Consider the following 23,286-nt stretch of genomic DNA (forward strand, 5'->3'; position numbering starts at 1 on the left):
TATATAGTTGGGACCGTCATTTTCAATATCAATTAATTGTAAAACTTAAATTTACTAAAAGAAAATGAGTGTAATTTCTTTTTGTAGCATTCTTTTTCCAAAACCAAAAATTTTTAAATAAATGCAGATAACTTGTTTTTGATCATTACTGTTTTTTCCCTAGTTAATTGCTTAAATGTGCTGTATTCATTTGTAGGTTTTAATAGCTTTTGTAGCCTTACAAAGTCTCCACTCCAGTTTTACAAAATTTATGTCTTGGAAGACATAAACTAAATAATTATTTAGATACTAAGGAACTGTTTTTTCTTCTTACAGTAGAAAATTATAAGTAAACTTCTGACTTCACAAAGCCTTATTAAGTTTATATGGAAAAGGTTTGTAGTGATACCACTGCTACTTTCTTTACACAATGTTTGGAAGGATTGATGACCCAGAGTTCATCTTCTGGTGAAGCATACCATTATCATCACATTAGAAAAACATTCGTCAATTCGACAGGCAGTGTTTGTCCCAAACATTGGGACCATCTGCAGCTCTTCCTTGATTCCTATTTCTCTTTTTTGCTGATCCTGAGAATCTTTCATTGAAAGAAGCCAGACAAAGAAAGAGAGAACCTTACAGTATTTTCAAGATCACAACAGACTCCATTACCTCAAGCTGTAACTAGCTTTCAAAAATAGGTGACAGAGATTTTGATCTGGATGAGTTCCTGCATCACCATAGATACCAGGCCCCCACAGTGAAATGATTACATTTTAATTAGAAAGATGGCTTTAACTTGTGAATTATAAGCTTTTCCAATAAACAAGTGCTGGGCTTTCTGGAGGTTCCAGGATGGAGGAAGATGATGCGCTTATATGTCTTTAAAAGTCAAGGAAGAGGGTCTTTCAGCTCTGTGCTGGACTGTAATTTCCCCTGTTGTAATTGTTGTCAGTACTGGGAGGCAAACATCCACGAACCTGCCTTTTCCCTAAGTCAGAAAGCCTCCTCTGTCAGGTCCACACAGAGTACAGGTGCTTATCAGTTGTCAGCTAAAAGTACCATGATAGCATGATCTAGACAGAGTCTCTTTAAGATGACAAAGTAGAATTGAAGTTCACTAAATAAATGTCTACATAGCATACAGGAAGTGATTATGATGTTATGAACCCTTTTTACTTTTGTAGTTAAAAATTCTGAATTGTTTTTAGCACAGAGAGGGTACCAATTCAAATGTGTTGTGTTGAAGATTTATGGAAGTTAAGCATTTTCTCAAACTTCAAAAGGGACTTCCTGGCTAAGTTGACTCTGTTGATTAGTTATGGTAGAGTTCAGCATGCAGCAAGTCTTTTGTGATCCTTTTCTTCTCTGTGTGCCCAACAAACACCAATAGTAGACTCAATATCAGTTGATTTGTCAAGCTGAATATCTGCTTTAAGAGGTCTAGCTTTCCTATTGTTAGCTGCTAGTTTTCCTGGCTGGTCTCATGAATTCTACAATAGATCTCATCATTTGAATCTACAGAAACTCCTTTTGTATATTTGTTCCCAGTGTTTTTGCATTTACTAAATATAAAGTTCCAGTAATTTTTCAACTCTTGTACGAAGCATTTTTCCTGACACACAATAAATACTTTCAGGGGATGGGTGAGATGGGTGAAGGGGGCCAAAAGATACAAACTTCTAGTTATAAAATAAATAAGTCATGAGGATATAATGTACAGCATGGCAACTATAGTTAATAGTACTGTGTTGTATGTTTGAAAGTTGCTAAGAGAATAGATCTTAAACTTGCTCACCACAAGAAAAAACATTTTTGTAGCAATGTGTGGTGAAAGATGTTAACTAGACTTATTGTGGTAGTCATTTTAAAATATATACAAATATCAAATCATTATGTTATATACCTGAAACTAATATAATGTTGTATGTAAATTATACCTCAATTAAAAAATATGTAAAGGGTGATTATAGTAAGAGCTCTTCAAGTTCCACAGATCTAAAGGTTTCATGTGTTGTCTTTATTTTACCAGCCTCAGTGGATAATTTGCCACCTGCCCCTCATCTGTTTGCTCTTATCACTGTTAGCTTTCCTTAGATTTTAAACTGATCATCTAAATGTTTTCCCTAAAGCTTAATTAGTCTTGTTTAGCATGTGCTTACTATTTTTTTAATATTTTTTTGAGTGGGAATTAATTTGAACTGTTATTTAACATTCTAAATCAAGGATTGGCAAAAGTACAGTCTGTGGACTGTTTCTGTATGGCTCAAGTACTAATTGTTTTTACATTTTTATATGGTTGGGGGAAAAAAATCGAAAGAGCAGTATACAGCAGAGACCATATGTATACTATGTGGCCGCCAAAGCCTAAAATATTTGCTATCTTGCCCTTTAAGGACATTAAATGTGTGCTTTAAATGGTTGTATTTTCTTCATGGTGGGCGCTTTACCATTTTCCTTCCTTCCATCTTTTCTTCCTCCCAGCACCATCTCCTCTTTTGCAATATTTTAATTATCATATGGTGTTTCTCTGTGTTTTTGTTTTATGCCAAATGTAAAGTGGTAATATTTTTCTTGTTTCTATATTATACAGTCATGTTATTTTCTTTCCTCTTTTTAAAATTAATTTATTTTATTTTTGGCTATGTTGGGTCTTCGTTGCTGCGCGCAGGCTTTCTCTACTTGCGGCAAGCGGGGGCTACTCTTCGTTGCAGTGCACGGGCTTCTCACTACGGTGGCTTCTCTTGTTGCAGAGCATGGGCTCTAGGCACGTGGGCATCAGTAGTTGTGGCACACGGGCTTAGTAGTTGTGGCTCGTGGGCTCAGTAGTTGTGGCTTGTGGGCTCAGTAGTTGTGGCTCGCGGGCTCTAGAGCGCGGCTCAGTAGTTGTGGCACATGGGCTTAGTTGCTCCACGGCATGTGAGATCTTCCCGGACTAGGGCTCAAACCCGCGTCCCCTGCATTGGCAGGCGGATTCTTAACCACTGTGCCACCAGAGAAGCCCCAGTCATGTTATTTTCTTTTTCTTTGACATAGTCTCTTTCATGAACAATCCACAGTAACATTGGTTGCTTCGTTATTTTATTGCTATCTTGCAGTGTAGATTCACATCTAATTAACTGTCTGCTTTCAGCCTTAAGGTCTTTTGGTGTTATTGCTTTCCATAGTTTTTCAGGTCACTGAACTGTGAAAAATTTTTTCATCAACTGACTGAATTTCCATTGTATGTCATATAGAATTCTGTCACTACTCTTTGGTTAAAATTTGGTAATCACTCTTTAATCTATGTGTAAGTTGTTTTCCGTTTCTCAAAAATTCAGAACTTTTGTACTTGGTTAACTCTATTTTATTTTACTCAATTTAGATAATCTTATGTTGGCTCTTTTTTAGAGTAGTAAATACTAAAATTTTTATTTTGTAGTTTGGAAAAAAATGAAGAACCAGGCAACCACTTTGCATCACTATGGATTAATTTGCATTGTCCATACTTTTATATAATTGGAGTCATACAGTGTGTTCTTTCTTGTGTGTGGCTCTATCCATTCAACATAGTTATTTTGAGATTGATTCATGTTCTGTATATTGGTAGTTTGGTCATATTTTTATTGGTAGTTAGCATTACATTATATTGAAGTACATTTATCTATTCACTTGTTGACAGGCATTTGGGTTATTTCCAGTTTAGGGATACTGCAGACAAAGCTGCTATGAGCAGATACATGGCTTTGTCTCAGCATGTTTCCTTTTTCTTGAATAAATACCTAAGGCAAAGAATGGTTGGGTTTTTGCAAAGAATAATATGTTTACTTTTTATAGAGTCTGCTAGTTCCAAAGTGGTTCTGTCATTTCACATTCCCATATCAGTAGATTAGAATTTTTGTTCCTCTAGATCCTCACCAAAATTTGATGTTGTCAGTCTTTTAAATTTTAGCCGTTTTAATGGGGATATAGTAGATTCTCAGTGTAGTTTTAATTTGCCTTTTCTTGATTGCTTATGTGACCAACTTTTCAAATGCCTAATTTGCCTAACATTTAAAGACTTTATTGTCTTCTTATTGATTTGTAAGAATTCTTAATGTATTCTGGGTACCAGTCTTTTGTTATTAGTGTGAATTGTAAATATTTCCTCCCATCCTATGGCTTGCCTTTTTTTCTTTTAGCATTGCTATTGAGGTGTAATTTACATTTGTGCATTTAAGCATATAGTTTGATGAGTTTACTAAATTTATACATTTGTGCAACCATCTCACAACCCAGATTTTTTTTTAACTGCTATCACCACAAAACATTTCCCTCCTTCCTGTTTGCAGTCAGTTCTTCCTCCCACCCCCAAACCCAGGCAATCACTGATTTGCTTTCTGTCTATAGAGTTGCTGTTTTCTAAAAGTGTCATATAAATGGAACCGTGCAGTAGGTAATCTTACATATTTAGCTTCTTTCATTTAGCACAGTATTTTATTTAGGTTCATCTGTGTTGTTGCAAGTACAGATAGTCCTTTTTACTGCTGAGTAATGTTCCAGCCTATGGATCTACTCACTTTGTTTATGTCTTGATAGGTTGATGGACATTCAGTTGGTTACAGTTTTTGGCTATTAGGGATAATGCTGCCTTGTTTTCCCCCTTGAAATTGTCTTTTATTTTTATATTTTGGATCGTTTCTTGTTTCTTTTTAAAAATTTTTTAAAAATTGAAATATAGTTGATTTATAATATATTGGTTTCAGGCATGCAACACAGTGATTCAATATTTTTATAGATTATACTCTATTTAAATGTATTGCAAAATAGTGGCTATATTTCCCTGTTCTGTACAATGTATCTTTGTTGCTGTTTCTTGTTTCTTGATCAGTCCTGCTAGGCTTTTATTAACTTTATTAATTTTTTTCAAAAGACATCATCTTTTACAAAGAGCAAAATTTTTTAGTTTTGCTAAAGGCCGGTTTATCCATGTTTTCATATGCATGTTATATAAGAAATTTTTGCCTACCCTGAAGTTGGAAAGCTTTCCTCCTATGTTTTCCTTTAGAAGTTTATAATTTTATGTTTTAAGTTTAATTTTTATGTACAGTGTAAGGTTCATTTTTTCCTCATAGACATATTCAGTTGTTCGAGCACCTTTTGTTGAAAAAGATTATTTTTTTCCTTCACTGAATTACTTCATTGTGAATTTGCGTATATTTTGGCACCTTGAGAATAATTAATTCTCTGTCAGTTTTTCTCCTAATGGTTTTAATGTCTGTTGATGATTTTTGCCTAAATCTTTTTATTTTTTTCAACAGAGATTGTGAAAAAGTCATTTTCTATTTTTCTTATTAGTTTATATTTGCTAGCCGTGATTCTTATGTTAAGAAGAATTTTCACTCATTAATTAAGGATATTTGGTTACCCTGAACTGCAGTTCCTTTTTAAAATGATGGATAAATGTTTAAATTTTGCATTTTTTATTACCAGTTTACAGAGTAATGAGTTTATATAAGTCACTGCCCAAGGTAGCAAATGAGGCATACTTTTGTTCTCCTTTGTTTTTCTTTTTTAAAGTATTGTTACAGATTCATGTTTCCGTTCTTTTATTTTTAGAATTTTTTTTTTTTTTGGATGTGGACCATTTTTAAAGTCTTTACTGAATTTGTTACAATATTGCTTTTGTTTTATGTTTTGGTTTTTTGGCTGCGAGGCATGTGGGATCTTAGCTCCCCCACCAGGGATCGAACCCACACTCCCTGCATTGGAAGGCAAAGTCTTAATCATTGGACCACCAGGGAAGTCCCTCATGTATTTTTTTTTTTTTTTTGCAGTACATAGGCCTCTCACTGTTGTGGCCTCTCCCGTTGCGGAGCACGGGCACCAGACGCGCAGGCTCAGTGGCCATGGCTCACGGGCCTAGCTGCTCCGCGGCATGTGGGATCTTCCCAGACCGGGGCACGAACCCGTGTCCCTTGCATCGGCAGGCGGACTCTCAACCACTGCGCCACCAGGGAAACCCGCTCATGTATTTTTATATATTGTGTTTTAATCAGTTTGGTGCTGGATGCGACTGCTAGTGCTATAACAACAAGCTAGACCAACAGTGGCTTAAACAGATAGGGATTTGTCTGGATGTGGGTGGTGCTAATATTGTTTCAGCCTACTTCACAAGCATGCAGGTCTTTCTTTCCATTCTGCCTTCCTTAGTGTCCCCTTGCTTGTCACGTCATGGTCACAAGATAGCTGTCACACTGCAGACATTAATCCATGTTCACGGAGTGGAGATGGGGCAGTGCCAGCTGCCAGCCAAAAGGCAGCATTACAAAATCCTTTTTCAGTATTGCTCCAGTGGACCTATCCTTATGTCTCATTGACCAGATATGGGTCTCATGGTAACCCCAACTGTCAGGAGGACTATGAAAGCAAGTATCTGGAAAGAGGAACAGAACTGTAAACATTGGCTTAAGCTACTCAAGAACTATTGCCTGTTGCAGTGCACACTGCCACCCCTGGAGAAAATTAGGATTTTAGTAATAAGAAAGAAGGAGGGAATGAATTTTAGGGAATACCTAATAATGCCTGCCATAAATATCTTTGGTAAAGCACAGAATGACTGGAATTATTATATTGCTTTATTTAAAAGTAAGCTATGGGCTTCCCTGGTGGCGTAATGGTTGAGAGTCCGCCTGCCGAGGCAGGGGATGCGGGTTCGTGCCCCAGTCCAGGGGGATCCCACATGCCACGGAGCGGCTGGGCCCGTGAGCCATGGCCGCTGAGCCTGCGCGTCCGGAACCTGTGCTCCGTAACGGGAGAGGCCACAACAGTGAGAGGCCTGCGTACCGCAAAAAAAAAAAAAAAAAAGTAAGCCACATATATATATTTAAGTTAAAAATTTATATTGACAGAGTGAGATTTGGGTGCTTGAAACATTCATGTCTCATGATTACTTTTATTTTCCTATAAAATTCATTTTATTATTAAACACATTTTTAGTGTCCTTGAAATATTATCTGCTATTACCTTATAGGATGGGCATATTATTATAAGTATTGGCATCATTTAAAAACTTTTACTTAATGCCAAACTGTAGATTCATATAGACTATGCTCTCCAGGTTCATTTTATAAAGAATTTGGAAGTTAAAAGAACCTTTTTCTGTATATTGATCATCTCTTTACCTTCTCCATTTTTTAGGCTCTTTGTGTTATTACTTCTTTTTTTTGTAGAACCTTCCTCTTCCAATACATGTTCACTTTCATTCTTTTGTCTCCTTCTTTTTCTTTTTCCTCTCATTTTCCCCGTGCCTTTTTATAGCTCTTCTTTTTTTCTGCTGCTTTTCAAAAAGGGCTAGAATAAAGGTGATTTTTGGTTGATAAGATCATACTGCGCTATTAAATGTTCTTCTTAGTTTCTTAATTTCATTTGGGTTTTGCACTGTTGACTGCTGATTGTTAACAGGTTCTGATATAATCTTATTAGGTTAGCTGAGAAGTACATATCAAGCATTAGTGGGCTCCATGCTATTGAATCAGAAAAGCCACTGGTAAGCTCTGGATCACAACCGAGGTAGCTAATATAATTCTTGCCTTTAAATTACGTTATTTAATGCGATTCTCTCTTCCTTCAGTACTTGTAATCTCCCATGGGGCTCCATTAAGTCTTCAGTGTTTTAGACATGTCATAGATTCAAAAAAAGTGTCCAGTGTATGTATCATGTTAGGGCACACAGTTACTATATAAACTGCCTTAAATATTTTGGCCTATGATATACTTGTTATGTATAAGATGTTGTGAATTTATTAACACTATTCTGGAGAAATAAAATATTTGGATCTTAGAATTCCTCAGTTATTGTGCATGATTAAGGTGCTATGCTTTTTTTTTTTTTTTTTTTGCCGTATGCGGGCCTCTCACTGTTGTGGCCTCTCCCGTTTTGGAGCACAGGCTCCAGACGCGCAGGCTCAGCAGCCATGGCTCACGGGCCTAGCCGCTCCGTGGCATGTGGGATCTTCCCGGACCGGGGCACGAACCCGTGTCCCCTGCGTGGGCAGGTGGACTCTCAACCACTGCGCCACCAGGGAAGCCCAAGGTGCTATGTTTTTTATTGTCTTAAATTGACCTGAAAGCTAGCCTAATTTTATTAAATACGTAGCCTTCGGAGGTAGTGGTTTAAAGAATTATCTTCTTTGTGATAAAAATTCTTAGATCTGTATCCTTTCTGTGCTATAAAAAAATAAAATAATAAGCTTTTATTTTTCCTCCCCAGCAGTAAGGATTGTCTATATAGTGGAAGTTACCTGTTCTTTGAATTTTTGCTTGAACTGACTTTGCATTTTTCTCACTATAACCTCTATGTTTTTCGGGAAGCCGGGTTGGGGACTTGTAGATCATTTCCATCTCCATCTCCCTCCCCACCTTTCTCCATCACTCCCCCCTTTTAATGTGATTTTGGGGGTACTTATTTTTTGTCTTATTTTAATTGAGTATGAAATGGATTATTAATCAAACCTTGAAGAAATACTGTAGTCCTGAAACCTCCTAATAACCAAAATAGCAGAATAGCAGCAGGAAATTTTATCTTCTTTTATTTGTCCTTTTCCTTCCCTTGGCTCATTGTATTCTTTTATATATGAAACCTAAAGAGAAAGAATTTAACTGCTAAAGAATTAGTTCATTAGGGGAAAATGTAAAATGTGATCATTAGTCTTTGTGATACAAGGATTATTTGATCCTTGCAGAGTGGCATCCTGGTCTTGAACATTTATGTGATTTTTGCATTTTGTTTCTAATTAAATCAAATTCTGTCACCTTTTCCATTTCTAATTTCAATTATATGAAGCTTTTAAAATCCTATCAGACTTTTGATTTAATACTGTATTTATGCTCACAGAGGTCATCTCTTATTAACTATAGCTTAGTTAACGTGAGAACATTGCTTGCTATTTTATGGCACAATATTTACAGCAGTCTTGCTATCTCTCTGTTCCTTTAGCTGAGTGCCAGCTGTTGCTTTGGTTACAGTGTTCCTGTTTTTTTTTTTTTTTTTTGGCGGTACGCGGGCCTCTCACTGTTGTGGCCTCTCCCGTTGCGGAGCACAGGCTCCAGACACGCAGGCTCAGCGGCCATGGCTCACGGGCCCAGCCGCTCCGCGGCTTGTGGGATCTTCCCGGACCGGGGCATGAACCCGCATCCCCTGCATCAGCAGGCGGACTCTCAACCACTGTGCCACCAGGGAAGCCCAGTGTTCCTGTTTTGGCAAGCTTTTTAGGGATCCTAAACAACTGTGCCTCATTTCTCACTGTACTCTTGTGCGGTTTTATTTTCCTCCTGTGTATGCTACAGAGTTGTTGAAAAAGAAAGAAAAAAATGACATCATCCATATTTGTTTCCAAAGCAAAAGAAATAATTTTACTTTAAAAAGCAAATGGTTGTGCCATCTCCCGAAATGTTTTTGAAGACGTAGAAATCTGTCTTGATCTACTTATGAAGTAGATCTACTCTATTACCTGGTCTTTCATCTCATTTTATATTACAGTTTCTGGAGTTGGGAAATTTCATATATGGTTAAGTGATTTATTGAAGGTCACAATGACAATTTGTAGAAAAATTGCTCCTAGAATATTGACTCTCATTTAAAGAGAAGACATTGTCTAGGAGACATTGCTACATTTTCAGTAGTTTATCTCTTTCTAGAAAGTGTGGTCTTTTTCAAATGTGGTTATTTTGTTTTGAGATCTCTTACAAATACTTGCAAAACTGGTATATCTGGAGATTTAGAGACAAGTGGTGACAGGATGACCTGTTGCAGAGTATAGAATAGGGAGTGAAGGGGCCGAGGCCTAAAACTGGCCTGCCAGTATCCAGCTATGGGCCTGTCCTCTCGGTACCTTAGTTACCTAACTGTGAAATGAGCATTGTAATAGTTATTCTACTTATGTTCTGTTGACAAAAGAAAATTAATGGATATGAAGGCCATTTTAAGCATTACTATCTAGGGGAGAAGGCATCTCCATGTAGTATACTGTTTCCACAGATCAGGGTGGGACGTGGCAATGAATGCGGACCTCGCAAGGGCACAAAGTACCGAGAGTGGGTCTGGTTTTGTAAAGATGGGCGGTTGGGTAGGTGGTGTAAGGAAACAGAGAAGTCCTAGAGCTGATCCTGGAGCACTGAGAAAATAGGCCCACAAAGCAGGCAGTTCCAAGATGAGCAGTGAATTGAAGTGTTTGCATTGTACTTGCAAGGACTACCTGTGGGATGAGAAAGAGGATCCTGTTAAGGGCAATTTATGATTTTACTGATTTAAACTCTGCTAAAGTTGGGATTTGCAGCAGAGAATGGGGAGCCAGGTGAGTGAGGCAAGGAATTGATTAACTATTTGTCGCTGAATTAAAACCATTAAACTTCCCAGAGAACACAGTGGCCCAGGGTACTAGGAAAGAAGGAATTTCTTCATGGGCAGTTTTCAGGGAGACTTTAAACTTGAGGATATTGTATGCAAGCAAGATTGGCCAACCCGTTCATTTGTACAGAAACGTAACATAAGTACAGGTTTCCCGACACTGACCTGTACGTTGGTAGCAATCATGCTGAGGTTTTATCAGTTCTCATTAAAATTCAGAATAAAAACAAGGTAGTGACTTACTCTGAGAACTTCCTCTCTATTTTTCTTGTTATTTAAATAACCTTCCTTTTATGAAGTGATGATAGCAGATAGTGAAGTTTTAAAAAATGTCCTTACTTATTAGCAAAGTAAAAAGATAGCATTTATTGGTCATTCTTACTTACTTTTAAACTTTATTTTACTGCTTAAAGAAAATCAGACTTTAATTGGTACTAACAGTTATTTGCAAGTAACCATTGTTATTTGGAAAAAGCATGAACTTTAAAAGCAGACATTTTAATGTTTGAATCCTTGCTCTGCCATTTATTCTTTGTTGTCTTGGAGCTTCGGCTAACTTCTCTATTCCTCAGTTTCCCTGTCTTTCAGTAGAGAACAGTACAACTATTTTGAATGTTTTGTTGGGGAGGATTAGACCTCACGTGTATCAAGCCCCTAAAGTAATGCCTGGTTCATAATAGGTCCTTACTGGATGACTACAGTAGAAAAATTAGGTTTATCACAGTTATCCAGATTCCTTGGCCTCATTCCTAAACCTATCAAAGAAGATGAAATCCAAGCATATGTGTTTTTTAAATTGTGATAAAATACACATAACATGAAATTTACCACCATCAGGGTTCATTAGTGTTAAGTACATTTACATTAATGCTCATCCAGTCTCCAGAAGTCTCTTCATCTCGCTGGACTGAAACTCTGTGTCCATTGAACAACAACTCCTATTCCTGTCTGTCCCTCGGCCCCTGGCAACCACTGTTCTACTTTCTGTCTGTGAATTTGTCTCCATATGTACAGTCTTCATATAAATAATATATAAATAATATTATCTTCATAAAATGTAATCACACAGTAATTTTTTGTGTGACTTTTTTTCACGTAGCATAATATGCTCAAAGTTCATCCATGTTGTAGCATGTGACAGGATTTCTTTCCTTTTTAAGGCTGAGTAATATTTCATCTTATGAATACATATTTTCTTCATCCATTCAATGGATATTTGGGTTGCAAGCATATGTATTTTTTGTTTGTTTGTTTTGTTTTGTTTTGTTTTGCGGTACGCGGGCCTCTCACTGTTGTGGCCTCTCCCGTTGCGGAGCACAGGCTCCGGACGCGCAGACCCAGCAGCCATGGCTCACGGGCCCAGCCACCCCGCGGCATGTGGGATCTTCCCGGACCGGGGCACAAACCTGTGTCCCCTGCATCGGCAGGCGGACTCTCAACCACTGCGCCACCAGGGAAGCCCAAGCATATGTGTTTTTTTCCTGTTGCTCTTAACCCTCTGTATTGATTTCCTAGGGCTGCTATATCAAATTACCACAAACCAGGTAACTTAAAACAACAGAAATTTATTCTCTCATAGTTCTGGAGGTTAGAAATCCAAATTAAGGTGTTGGCAGGGTCAGTCTCCTTCTGAGGGCTCTAAGGAAGAATCATTCCTTGTGTTTTCCTAGCTTCTAGTGGCTCCAATCAGTGCTTGAAGTTCCATGGCTTGTTAACTGTGTCACTCCATTCTCTGTCTCTTGTCAAGAGACCTTTTTCACTGTGTGTGTCTCTGAGTGTGTTATTCTCTCATAAGGACATCAGTCATTGGATTTAGAGCTCACCATAATCCAGTATGACCTCATCTCAACTGTCTACACATGCATGTAAATAAACTAATGTTACATGAACTCTATATAAGAATTGAAAAAGAGGCAGTGCTTACATGATTATTTTATAAAGCCAGTATAAAGTTGAAATCAAGATAAGGATATCATGGGGAAGAAAATTTAATAGCTATCTTTCTTGAAAATTGATGCAAAAATACTAAACAAACTATTAGCAAATGTAAGTCAGGGATATCTAAAAAGGGTAATTTATCATGACCAAGATGGCTTTTGTTTAGAAGTGTAATGTAATTTCTTCAGTAAAGGAAAAAAATTGATGATCTCAATACATACAAAGAGAGGAAGCATTTAATAAAGTTCAGCATCAATCTGTGTGTAAAAATACTCTTAGCAGACCAAGAATAGAACTTCATTAATCCATTTTTTATCACTTTTACTCAGCAGATTACTGACTCTCCTAACCAGGGTTATAAGAAAAAGCAATAAGGGCTTCCCTGGTGGCGCAGTGGTTGAGAGTCTGCCTGCCGATGCAGGGGATACAGGTTTGTGCCCTGGTCCGGGAAGATCCCACATGCCGCGGAGCGGCTGGGCCTGTGAGCCATGGCCGCTGAGCCTGTGCGTCCGGAGCCTGTGCTTCGCAACAGGAGAGGCCACAACAGTGAGAGGCCCGCGTACAGCAAAAAAAAAAAAAAAAGGCAATAAAATGTAGAAGGACTAGAAAGGAAAAAAATAAAGATTATTCAGAGATAACATGATCTTATGTATAGCAAATCCAAAACAATCTACAAATAAAGTAATTAATGACTGAGTTTTGAAAGTTTGGTAAAATTCCATTTAGAAAAATCAGTGGTGTTTTTAATATAATAGCAACAGATAAACAGAAAAATTTTAAATTACTATTTATAATATCAAAAAACATCAAATTTGTAGGAATAATAAAAATCAAAGATATGTAAAATCCCTTTACAGAAACTATAATAATATTAAGAGGAATTAAAGGAGACCTGAATAAATGAAGAGAGATAATATATTCATGGATTGGAGAGCTCAATATTACAAAGATTTCCATTTTTTCTAATTTTATCTGTAGACTTAGTGCAAAACCATAGTTCCACAGGCCTTTTTGTTTTAAATGGAAATTGTCAAGCCTGTTATAAAATTTATATGGATGTACCCTGAACCAAGAGTAGCCTATATCAAATTGATAAGAACAGAGGCAGAGGACTATCAAAACTTACTTTAAGGCTACAATAATTTACATAGGTGAATTAGTGTAAGGACAGAGAAATGGCACAGAATTGATGGTCCAGAAACAAAAACACATAAATGGAAACTTGACTTATTGCAGAGGTAACCCTTGAGATTGAGGAGAGAAAGATTATCATTTGCTTCTTTGTTTTCTCAAATAAATTGTGCTGGGTCAATCGGATATTCATACAGAAAAACACTCATCTTGGCTCTTGTCTCACATTATGCAGAAGCTAATTCCAGTTGGATTGTATATCTAAATGTGAAGGGTAAACCGATAGAGGTTCTGGAGGATAACTTCATGAAAGAAAGATATTTTCATGATTGAAAGACATCTTCATGAATGTGGGATGGGACAAAAAATTTTTTTCAAACAGGATACTGAAAGTGCTAACCATGGAGAATAAGGTCAATAAAATGGCCTGCATTCAAATTAGGAACTTCTCTGCCTTAAAAGACTTCTTAAGAGTGGGAGAACATATTTGCAGTATATACAGTCATCAAAGTGATTATACCCAGAATATATGAACAACTTGTACAAATATGTAAAGGACAAAAAAAAAGAGAGAAAAATAGACAAGACAGATGAATATGCACTTCACAAAAGAATATATCCAAATGGGTAATTAACAAGCAAAAAGGGATAACTCCTTAGCCATCATGGAAATGTAAATTAAAACAATATAAAAAAAAAAAACAATAGTGCTCACTCAAAAGTACAGATAAAATGAAAGAGTATGATAATTCTAAATTTTGGCAGGATTGGGGAGCACATATTTCTGGTCAGGGTATAAGTTGGTCCAATCACTTTGGAAAATTGGCCGTTTCTACAAATACTAAGCATACAAATACCATATGATCCAGCAATTCTACTCTTATCCAACAGAAGTGCATATACATACGTTCACTAAAAGCTGTGCGCTAGAATGTTCATGGTGGCATTATTTAAAATACCTAAAAAATGGAAATAATGCAAATGTATGTTAACAGAAGGATGGATACATAAACCAAAGTAAATTTCCACTCTGGAATACTCCACAGTGGTGAAAACGACACCTGCTACATACAACAACATGGATGAATTTTACAAATAAGATATTGACTAAAAGGAGCCAGACACAAAATAATACTTTATGGTTCTATTTATGTAAAATTCAAAAACAGGTAAAACTAAAGAATGGTGTTAGAAATTATGATAGTGATAATATTTGGAAAGATGCAGTTGGGGAAGCCACAAAAGATTCAGAGGTTCTGCTAATATTTGGTTTTGTGGTCTAGGTGGTAGTTATAGAGGCTTGTTCACTTTGTGATATTTCATAAAGCTATGCCTACATAATGTGCACATTCCTCTGTATGTTAAAGAATTTAATTTAAAATTATCATTTTTGTAGTTTCCCAACTAAAAAGTGATAAGTTTATATTAAACTATGAATATAAATAACTGGCATTAATAGAAAAAGTGGTCATGTTAATTAGAAAGCTTAAAATTACATCTAGAATTTTTATAAGTAGTTTAAATTGTAGTTATTATAAATATTGTTAGATTTTTTTTATTGAAGTATAGTTGACATGTAATATTATGTTTCAGGTGTACAACATAATGTTTTGACAATCAGATACATTACTAAATGATCATCACAATAGGTCTTGTTACCATCTCTCACCATGCAAAGTTATTACTGTATTATCGACTATATTTCCTATGGTATACATTGCATCCTTATGACTTACTTATTTTGTAAGTGGAATTTTGTAACTCTTTATCCCTTTCACCTATTTCACCCAACCCCTCAATCCCACTCCCCTCTGGCAACCACCAGTTTGCTCTGTGAGTCTGTTTGTCTTTTGTTTGGCTTGTTCATTTGTTTTGTTTTTTAGATGCCACATATACATGAGATCATACAGTTTTTGTCTTTTTCTCTCTGACTTATTTCACTCAGCATAAACCCTCTGGGTCCATCCATGTTGTCACAAATGGCAAGATTTCATTCTTTTTTATGGTTGAGTAATGTTCCATTGTATATACCACATTTTTTTTGTCCATTAATCTATTGATGACACTTAGGTTGCTTCCATATCTTGTGTGTTGTAAATAATGCTTCACTGAACATAGGGGCACATATATCTTTTTGAATTAGTGTTTTTGTACTCTTTGGGTAAATACCCAGAAGTGGAATTGCTGGATTGTATGGTATTATTTTTAATTTTTTGAGAAACCTCCATAGTGTTTTCCACAGTAGCTGTACCAATTTACATTCACACCAACAGTGCATGAGGGTTCCCTTTTTTCCATATCCTTGCCAACACTTATTTGTTGTCTTTTTGTTGATAGCCATTCTGATATTGGATGCTTCTTTAATAATGCACTGTACATGTTACTGTTTTGAAAGTTTTTGGTAGTCAATAATTTTTGGAGTAGAAACATACAAAGCTGCTCCATTTTAGCTAGATCTTTCAAGTAAAATATGACTTTAAGTGTTTTCAGTTAACATACACATATAACTTCCACCGTACATTCACTGTAAGCTATTGAAGTTACAGAATTATTGTTAAGTTACTGAAACCCTGTATGTTGAGAAGCTGTGCTTTTCAGATCCTTTGAGGATAATAAAGGCAATAAATACAATTTTACACTCTGTGTCTATATTCTAGTATTATAAGGTGAAGATATTACTTGAAATTGCTCAGGTAATGCTTTCTTAGATTATATAGACATTTGAATAGTGATAGGGGAAATTTCTTTACAGCTGCCTAATTTTGATTTTTGATATCTACTAAAAAGTGAAAAAAAAAATCACTATGAATGGAATGGAACTAACAACAACCAAAGTGCTATACCCCATATTTTCAGTTAATAATTTTGTATGAAATAGCTTATTTTCTCCCCTTTTCTTTGTTAGTACATTGATACAGAATTGACAGTATATATTAGAATAAAATTCTATTATAATAATACAAGTTAAAATTTTTTCATTAAAACATATTTTAATATGAAACAATGTTCATTTGCTTCTCTTTCTTGTTTAATATTAAAAATGTCTAAAATGGGTATCAGTATTCACCAACCATGTTTCCTGATATCGTCTTTAAGTTGATTCTGCTCTGCCTCTGTGTGTGTGTGTGTGTATCTGAGGCATGTACTGTTACTAACACCAATAGATTTCAGAAATAATATTTTGTGTTTTTTATAAACTTAACAGTCAAGAAAATGTTAATGAAATAATCTAACTTTTTAACTATGTACCTTTAATAATAGACACTGAATCATAAATGAAAGAGGAATTTCAGCTATTTGGGCCTGGATATATATGTTGGTGTACAAGATCTGCCTTGTTAATTCAGTCATTTACTTAGTGACACATCCAGCAACCTATTTATATCACTGTGGACTTAATCTACTCATAGATGGTATTTCTACTCCCCACCTCATTGCTTACCTCTCTCTGCTTCAGTCACTCTGCTCCAGCCACCATTATGACCTAATTGCTGTTTTCACTAGCTACCAAGCACATTACTACCTCTGCACTTTCACTGATACCTCTGCCCAGATCTGTATTTCCCCGTATCCTCCATAGATTTCATTATATGTAGGTCTCCGTTTAAATAACACCCTGAGATGCGTTCTCTGACTCTTCCCTCCATAATAATCCACATCATTCTCTGTTCTTATTCCCTTCCTCCTCCTTTATAGCATTTAAACTACCTGATATTCTCTTACATTTACCTTTTATACATTTCTTAGTAAATACAAGATCCATGCGGGCAGAGACTCAATTGGTTTTATTTACTACTGTATTTCCAGCACATAGAAGCAAGATAGACCCATAGTAAGCACTCTATAGATATTTATAGTTTCAGTGAATGAAGGAAGGAAGGAAATATAATGAATAATAGTATCAGTCTGCATAGCTCAGCCGTTAGTTGACTCTGCAGAATTCATTTATTTATTCTCTAAACAAATACAGGGTTGTTGTTAGTTCCAGCATGGCTCTCTTCGTAGGGATTGGGAGTAAATTTTAAGTAAGCCCTAATAATATAACAGATTTTAAATTTTGTTATTATCCTTTAATGGAGGAGGTAAAGGGAAAGGGAGGAAATCATACACATGGTATTTAACTTTGTCTTTTAGGAAATAAATAATGACTAAAAATGATATTTGTTCCAAATGCATTGTCTTTGTTCTTGTCTGTAATAATTTTAAAATATTGTAGTAACTGCTCAAGTACCACTTGTAGAGTTATGTTGTTTGTGTTTATTTTCCTATTTATATCTATTCCCAACTCACCCCACTACCACCTTTTTAAAGAATCCAACCCAGGTCGGAACAGCTCTTCAGGTTTTCCATAATCTTGGAACTTTGAAGGATACTATTACCAGCGTCGTGGATGGATATTGTGCTGCTATAGAAGAAAATATCCACAGTGCATTAGACATCAAAGTTTTGACTCAGCCTTCCCAGTCAGCTGTGAGAGGTATGGATGTGGTTTATCTTTAGCTTCTTTATTTATTTATAACTGAAAAGTCCTTTGAATAGTATGTGAAGCATTCAAGTTTCAAAGTAATCTAATGACTCATTTTTTAGTAGACAGAAAATGAGAGAAGAAATTATGTTTTAGAATTTATTTATAACTTTTTTTTGTCTAATCAGTGAGTTGAACTGGCCAATTGGTATATTCAGAACTTCTAGATAAAATCTGTAAACTATGGCTTCATTTAGTTCAGAGGAAACAGATGCAAGAAAAAAAAAGGAACATATTTTTCTTTCTGAAATCCTTATCCTCACATGTACTTCTTATTGAGGCAGAAAATATTTTTTAAGGAAATACAGTCTCTACTTTATCTTTCTGGGCTTTTGTATAATTCTCATACTCAGGAGCAGTAATGGGTAAATGTGGAGACAGAAGCTGATAAAAGCTTTGGGAACATTACAACTATAGCACAATCTAAAGAAAACCAGAAACAGGTAGATTCAAGGTAGCAGTCCCAACCCTTTTCCTGCCAAAAGATACCCGATGATGACATTCACATACATAACACACTTCATAGACATGAAAGACTACATGTTCTGTGTACCTCTCATTTTTCTAAGCAACACCAACTCTGCATTTCTCTCCTTAAAATCTTTCCTCTCTCCTGTTAATACGGATGGACTGTACTTGCTCCTAGCAGAGACCAAGTACTCTGCTTTTGCATTAGATCCCATCACTCAAAGGCGTTGCTTTCACAGATCCCCTCTCTCTACCACATCATCAGTTTTTCCTTTATTATGTCTCTTTCCCATCACATACAATCGTGCTATTGTATCTTCTTCTGCTTAAAGACAGTCAAACAAATCTATCTTGACTCAATTTCTTTCTTCAGTTTTACCACCTTATTTTATTTAGACTATAGAAAAATTACCCAAAGTGTTGTCTATACTGCTTGCCTCCAGTTTTTCTCTTCTCATTTTCTATTGAACAACAACCATTGAGTTGTCCTTAAGAATAAATAATACATGTAAAATTAATAACAGTTCTTGATATAGGGCTAATACTAAAAAATATTTGCATTGATTATTATTTTTATGTTTGCTATATAAACATAACCTTAAATAATACAGAATATATGTCCCTCATAAATAATTTGCACTAGATAAAAAGAGATAAAAGAATCTTAGATCTTAAAGGGATTTTTAAAGGTTAACCCTAGCCTCTGAATAGGTCTGTATTAAGACCATCCCAGAAGCAGAGCTTTGAAAAGAAATTGCCAGAGGAGATTTTACTCTCAGCTTTTCCCAGCAATTATTCTCAAAAAGTTTGATCTAATGTTTAAATTTCCAGAGGCAGTTTAATCTCATTCCCTCTTGTGTTGTCAAGAATAGGAAAAAAATGAAAGCAATTATTCACATCCTGTCAGTGCTAATGTATGCTCCCTTTTTCTGAAAGAATAAAGAGTTTAAAAGCCTTATTATCATCTGTTGAGGAGTGGATACCATGATTTAATGTAGAAACCCTACTCTTTATTATTTTTTAAAAGAATAATCATTGCTATTTTTATTTTTTAAAATGTTACATTGGCAGGATTAATGTTAATTGCCTGATCTTGTTGGTTATATTGAGATAATGTAGTAGAATGTCATATTTGTTGGAAATACACATTAAAGCCTTCAGGGGTGATGGGGCCTCATGTCAGTAACTTATTCCCAAATGATTCAGGGAAAAATATTTTTTACTATACTTCACAATTTTCTATACGTGTAAGATTGTTTCAAATCTTACAAAATAAATAACATTATTATAGTTATACAGGAACACGTTACCCAAAATGTATCTAAAAGTTTATAAATCACTAAGGAAAATATAAATAACTCAATTGAAAAAAATAAAGGATATGAATAGGCAGATCACAGAAGAACATATCCAGTAAACATGAAAAGATGTTCAGCCTCTTTTTAGAGGATATGAACTAGTTATTAGGGAAAAACAAATGATGCAAGATCCTATTTATCAGTCGTGAGACTGGCAAAATCTAAATCTAAAACAGAACTAAATGTTGGATGAGGGCAGAAACTCTTATACTCTGACTGTAGGAGAATAAAATGTTTCAAACATTTTATTCAGTTTTATCAAACTGCTCACTGAGATTAAAAATGGGTATACCTTATAATCTTATAATTTCTCTTTTAAGAGTAAACCCTAGAGAAACTCTGGCACATATGTATAAGAATTTTTATTACTATTATTCATAATAGCTAAACACTGAAAACAGTCTTTCCTTCATTGGAAAAATGAATAAACTTGCTTATTTTTTAAGTAGACTACTATACAATATTTAAATTTATAAATTTTATCAGTATAGATAATTCTCAGCTCCCTTACATGAAAAAGCAAGTTGCAAAAAGATACAGTATGATATTGTATTTAAAGCCTGAGAACATGACAGATGGTGCTATGTATTGCTTTACATACATGCAGATGTAATGAATGTATAAATATATGCCTTCTAATAATAATCATTAATTTCAAAATAACATGAGCTCTGGGGAGAGAACAAGGAAAATGAGACCAGGAACGAAGAGGTATATTTAGGGACCTTCACTTTATTCATTCATCCTTTTTAAAACTTTTATTTTTTAAGACTGTTTTTTAGAGTATTTTTATGTTCACAGCACAATTAAGAGGAAGGTACTGAGATTTCCCATATACCCTCACCCCCACGCGTGCACAGCCTCTCTCATGATCAGCATCTCCCAGCAGAGTAATACATTTGTTACAGTTGGTGAACCTGCATTGACATGTCATAACCACCCAAAGTCCATAGCTTACAGTAGGGTTACTCTTAGGTTTCTGCATCTGTGAGTTTGGACGAATTTATAATGAATGACGTATTTCCATCATTATAATATCAAACAGTATTTTCATGGCCCTAAAAATCCTCTATGCTTTGCTTATTCATCTCCACACTCCCAGCCCTGTCAACCACTGATCTTTTTATTGTCTCCATAGTTTTACCTTTTTTAGAATGTTATATAGTTGGAATTCTACATCATGTAGCCTTTGCAGATTGGCTTCTTTCACTTAGTAATAAGCATTTAAGTTTCCTCCATTTCTTTTTTTTTTTTTTTTGTGGTACGTGGGCCTCTCACTGTTGTGGCCTCTCCCGTTGCGGAGCACAGGCTCTGGACGCAGAGGCGCAGCAGCCATGGCTCACGGGCCTAGCCGCTCCGCGGCATGTGGGATCTTCCCAGACCGGGGCACGAACCCGTGTCCCCTGCATCGGCAGGCGGACTCCCAGCCACTGCGCCACCAGGGAAGCCCTCCTCCATTTCTTTTCATGGCTTGATAGCTCTGTTTTTTTCAGTATTGAATAATATTCCATTGTGTGGATGTACTACAGTTCATTTATCCATCCACCTAGTGAAACATCCTGGTTGCTTTTAAGTTTAGGCAATTATGAACAAAAGCTGCTGTAAACATCTTTGTGTAGGTTTTTGTGTGGACATAAGTTTTCAGCTCCTTAGGGTAAATACCAAAGAGCACAATTGCTGCATTGTACGGTAAGAGTATGCTTAGTATTGTGAGAAACCACCAAACTGTCTTCCAAACTAGCTTGACCATTTTGTGTTCATGCCGTCAGTGAATGAGGGTTTCTGTTGCTCCCTATCCTCACCAGCATTTGGTGTTATCACTGTTCCAGATTTTGGCCATCTAATAGATATGTTATGGTATCTCAGTGTTGTTTTAATTTTCATTTCCCTGATGCTGTATGATATGGATCATCTTCTCCTATGCTTATTTGCCATCTGTACATCTTCTTTGGTGAGGGAGGTGTCTGTTAAGGTATTTGGCCCATTTTTTAATTGGGGGTGTTTCTTACTGTTGTAAGAATTTTTATTTTGGGTAGCAGTTTTTTCAGATGTGTCTTTTGCAAATATCTTTTTTTCCAAGTCTAAGGATTGTCTTCTAATTCTCTTATTTGTCTCTTCCAGAATAGAAGTTTTTAATTTTAATGAGGTCCAGCTTATCAGTTATTTCTTTCATAGAACATGTCTTTGGTATTGTATCTAAAAAGTCATTGCCATACCCAAAGTCATCTGGGTCTTCTCCTTTGTTATCTCCTATGAGTGTTACAGTTTTGCACTTTACTTTTAGGTCTGTGATCCATTTTGAGTTAATTTTGGTGAAATATGTGAGATCTATGTCTAGATTCATTGTTTTGCATGTGGTTATTGAGTTATTCCAACATGATTTGCTGAAGATTCTACCTTTGCCAAATTTATTGCCTTTGCTCCTTTTTCAAAGATAATTTGACTATATTTATGTGGGTGTATTTCTGAGCTCCCTATTCTGTTCCATTTATCTATTTGTCTTTTTTGCTAATACCACATTGTCTTGATTACTGTAGCTTTATAGAATGTCTTGAAGTTGGCTAGTCAGTCTTCCAACTTCATTCTTTTTTGTCAATATTGTATTGGCTCTTCTGGTTCTTTTCTCGATATAAACTTTAGAATCCATTTGTTGATATCCAAAAAATAACTTTCTAGAATTTGGATTTGGATTGCCTTGAATCTATAGATCAAATTGGGAAGAACTGACATCTTGACAATATTGATTGTTCCATCGATGAACATGGACTATTTCTCTATATACTTAGTTCCTCTTTGATTTTGTTCATCAGAGTTCTGTAGCTTTCCTCGTAAAGATTTTGTACCTATTTTGTTAGATTTATTTATACCTAAGTATTTCATTTGGCTGGGGGGTAACACACATGATATTTTGTTATCAAATTCAAATTCCACTTGTTCATTGTTGATATATAGGAAAGCAATTGACTTATGTTCATTAACCTGGTATCTTACAACTTTGCTATAATCACTGATTAATTCCAGGACTTTTTTGATTGGTTCTTTCAGATTTTCTACACAGATGATTGTACCATCTGCAAACAAAGACAGTTTTATGTCTTACTTTCCAGTATACACCTTTCTTTCCTTTTCTTGCCTTACTGCATTAGCAAGGACTTCCAGTATAATGTTGAAAAGTGGTGGTGAAAGGGGACATTCTTGCCTTGTACCTGATCTTAATGGGAACATTTCTCATCATTAAGTATGATGTTAGCTGCAGGCTTCTTATAGATAGTCTTTATTAAATTGAGAAAATTCCCTTTATACTTAGTTTATTGAGAGTTTTTACCATTAATGGCTGTTGGATTTTGTCAACTATGATCAAATGTATTAATGTGATTCTTCTTTTTTTAGTCTGCTGATGTGATGGATTATGTAAACTGTTTTTTTTTTAATTTATTTAATTTTATTTTTGGCTGTGTTGGGTCCTCATTGCTGCACGCGGGCTTTCTCTAGTTGCGGTGAGCAGGGGCTACTCTTTGTTG

At 35.7% G+C, this 23,286-nt stretch overlaps 1 protein-coding gene across 2 annotated transcripts in view; it reads left to right on the top strand.

Annotated features, from left to right (window-relative positions):
• COG5 (component of oligomeric golgi complex 5) overlaps positions 1–23,286 on the top strand; it is a 283,839-nt gene that overhangs the window by 137,517 nt on the left and 123,036 nt on the right. For both annotated transcript variants that reach the window (XM_060020256.2, XM_060020255.1), the window contains exon 8: positions 17,726–17,891. In XM_060020256.2, the coding sequence (XP_059876239.1) occupies positions 17,726–17,891 (166 nt within the window). The remainder of the gene's footprint in view (positions 1–17,725; positions 17,892–23,286) is intronic.

This window comes from Delphinus delphis, chromosome 9 (assembly GCF_949987515.2).
Source record: "Delphinus delphis chromosome 9, mDelDel1.2, whole genome shotgun sequence".
NCBI classification, from domain to species: Eukaryota; Metazoa; Chordata; class Mammalia; order Artiodactyla; family Delphinidae; genus Delphinus; species Delphinus delphis.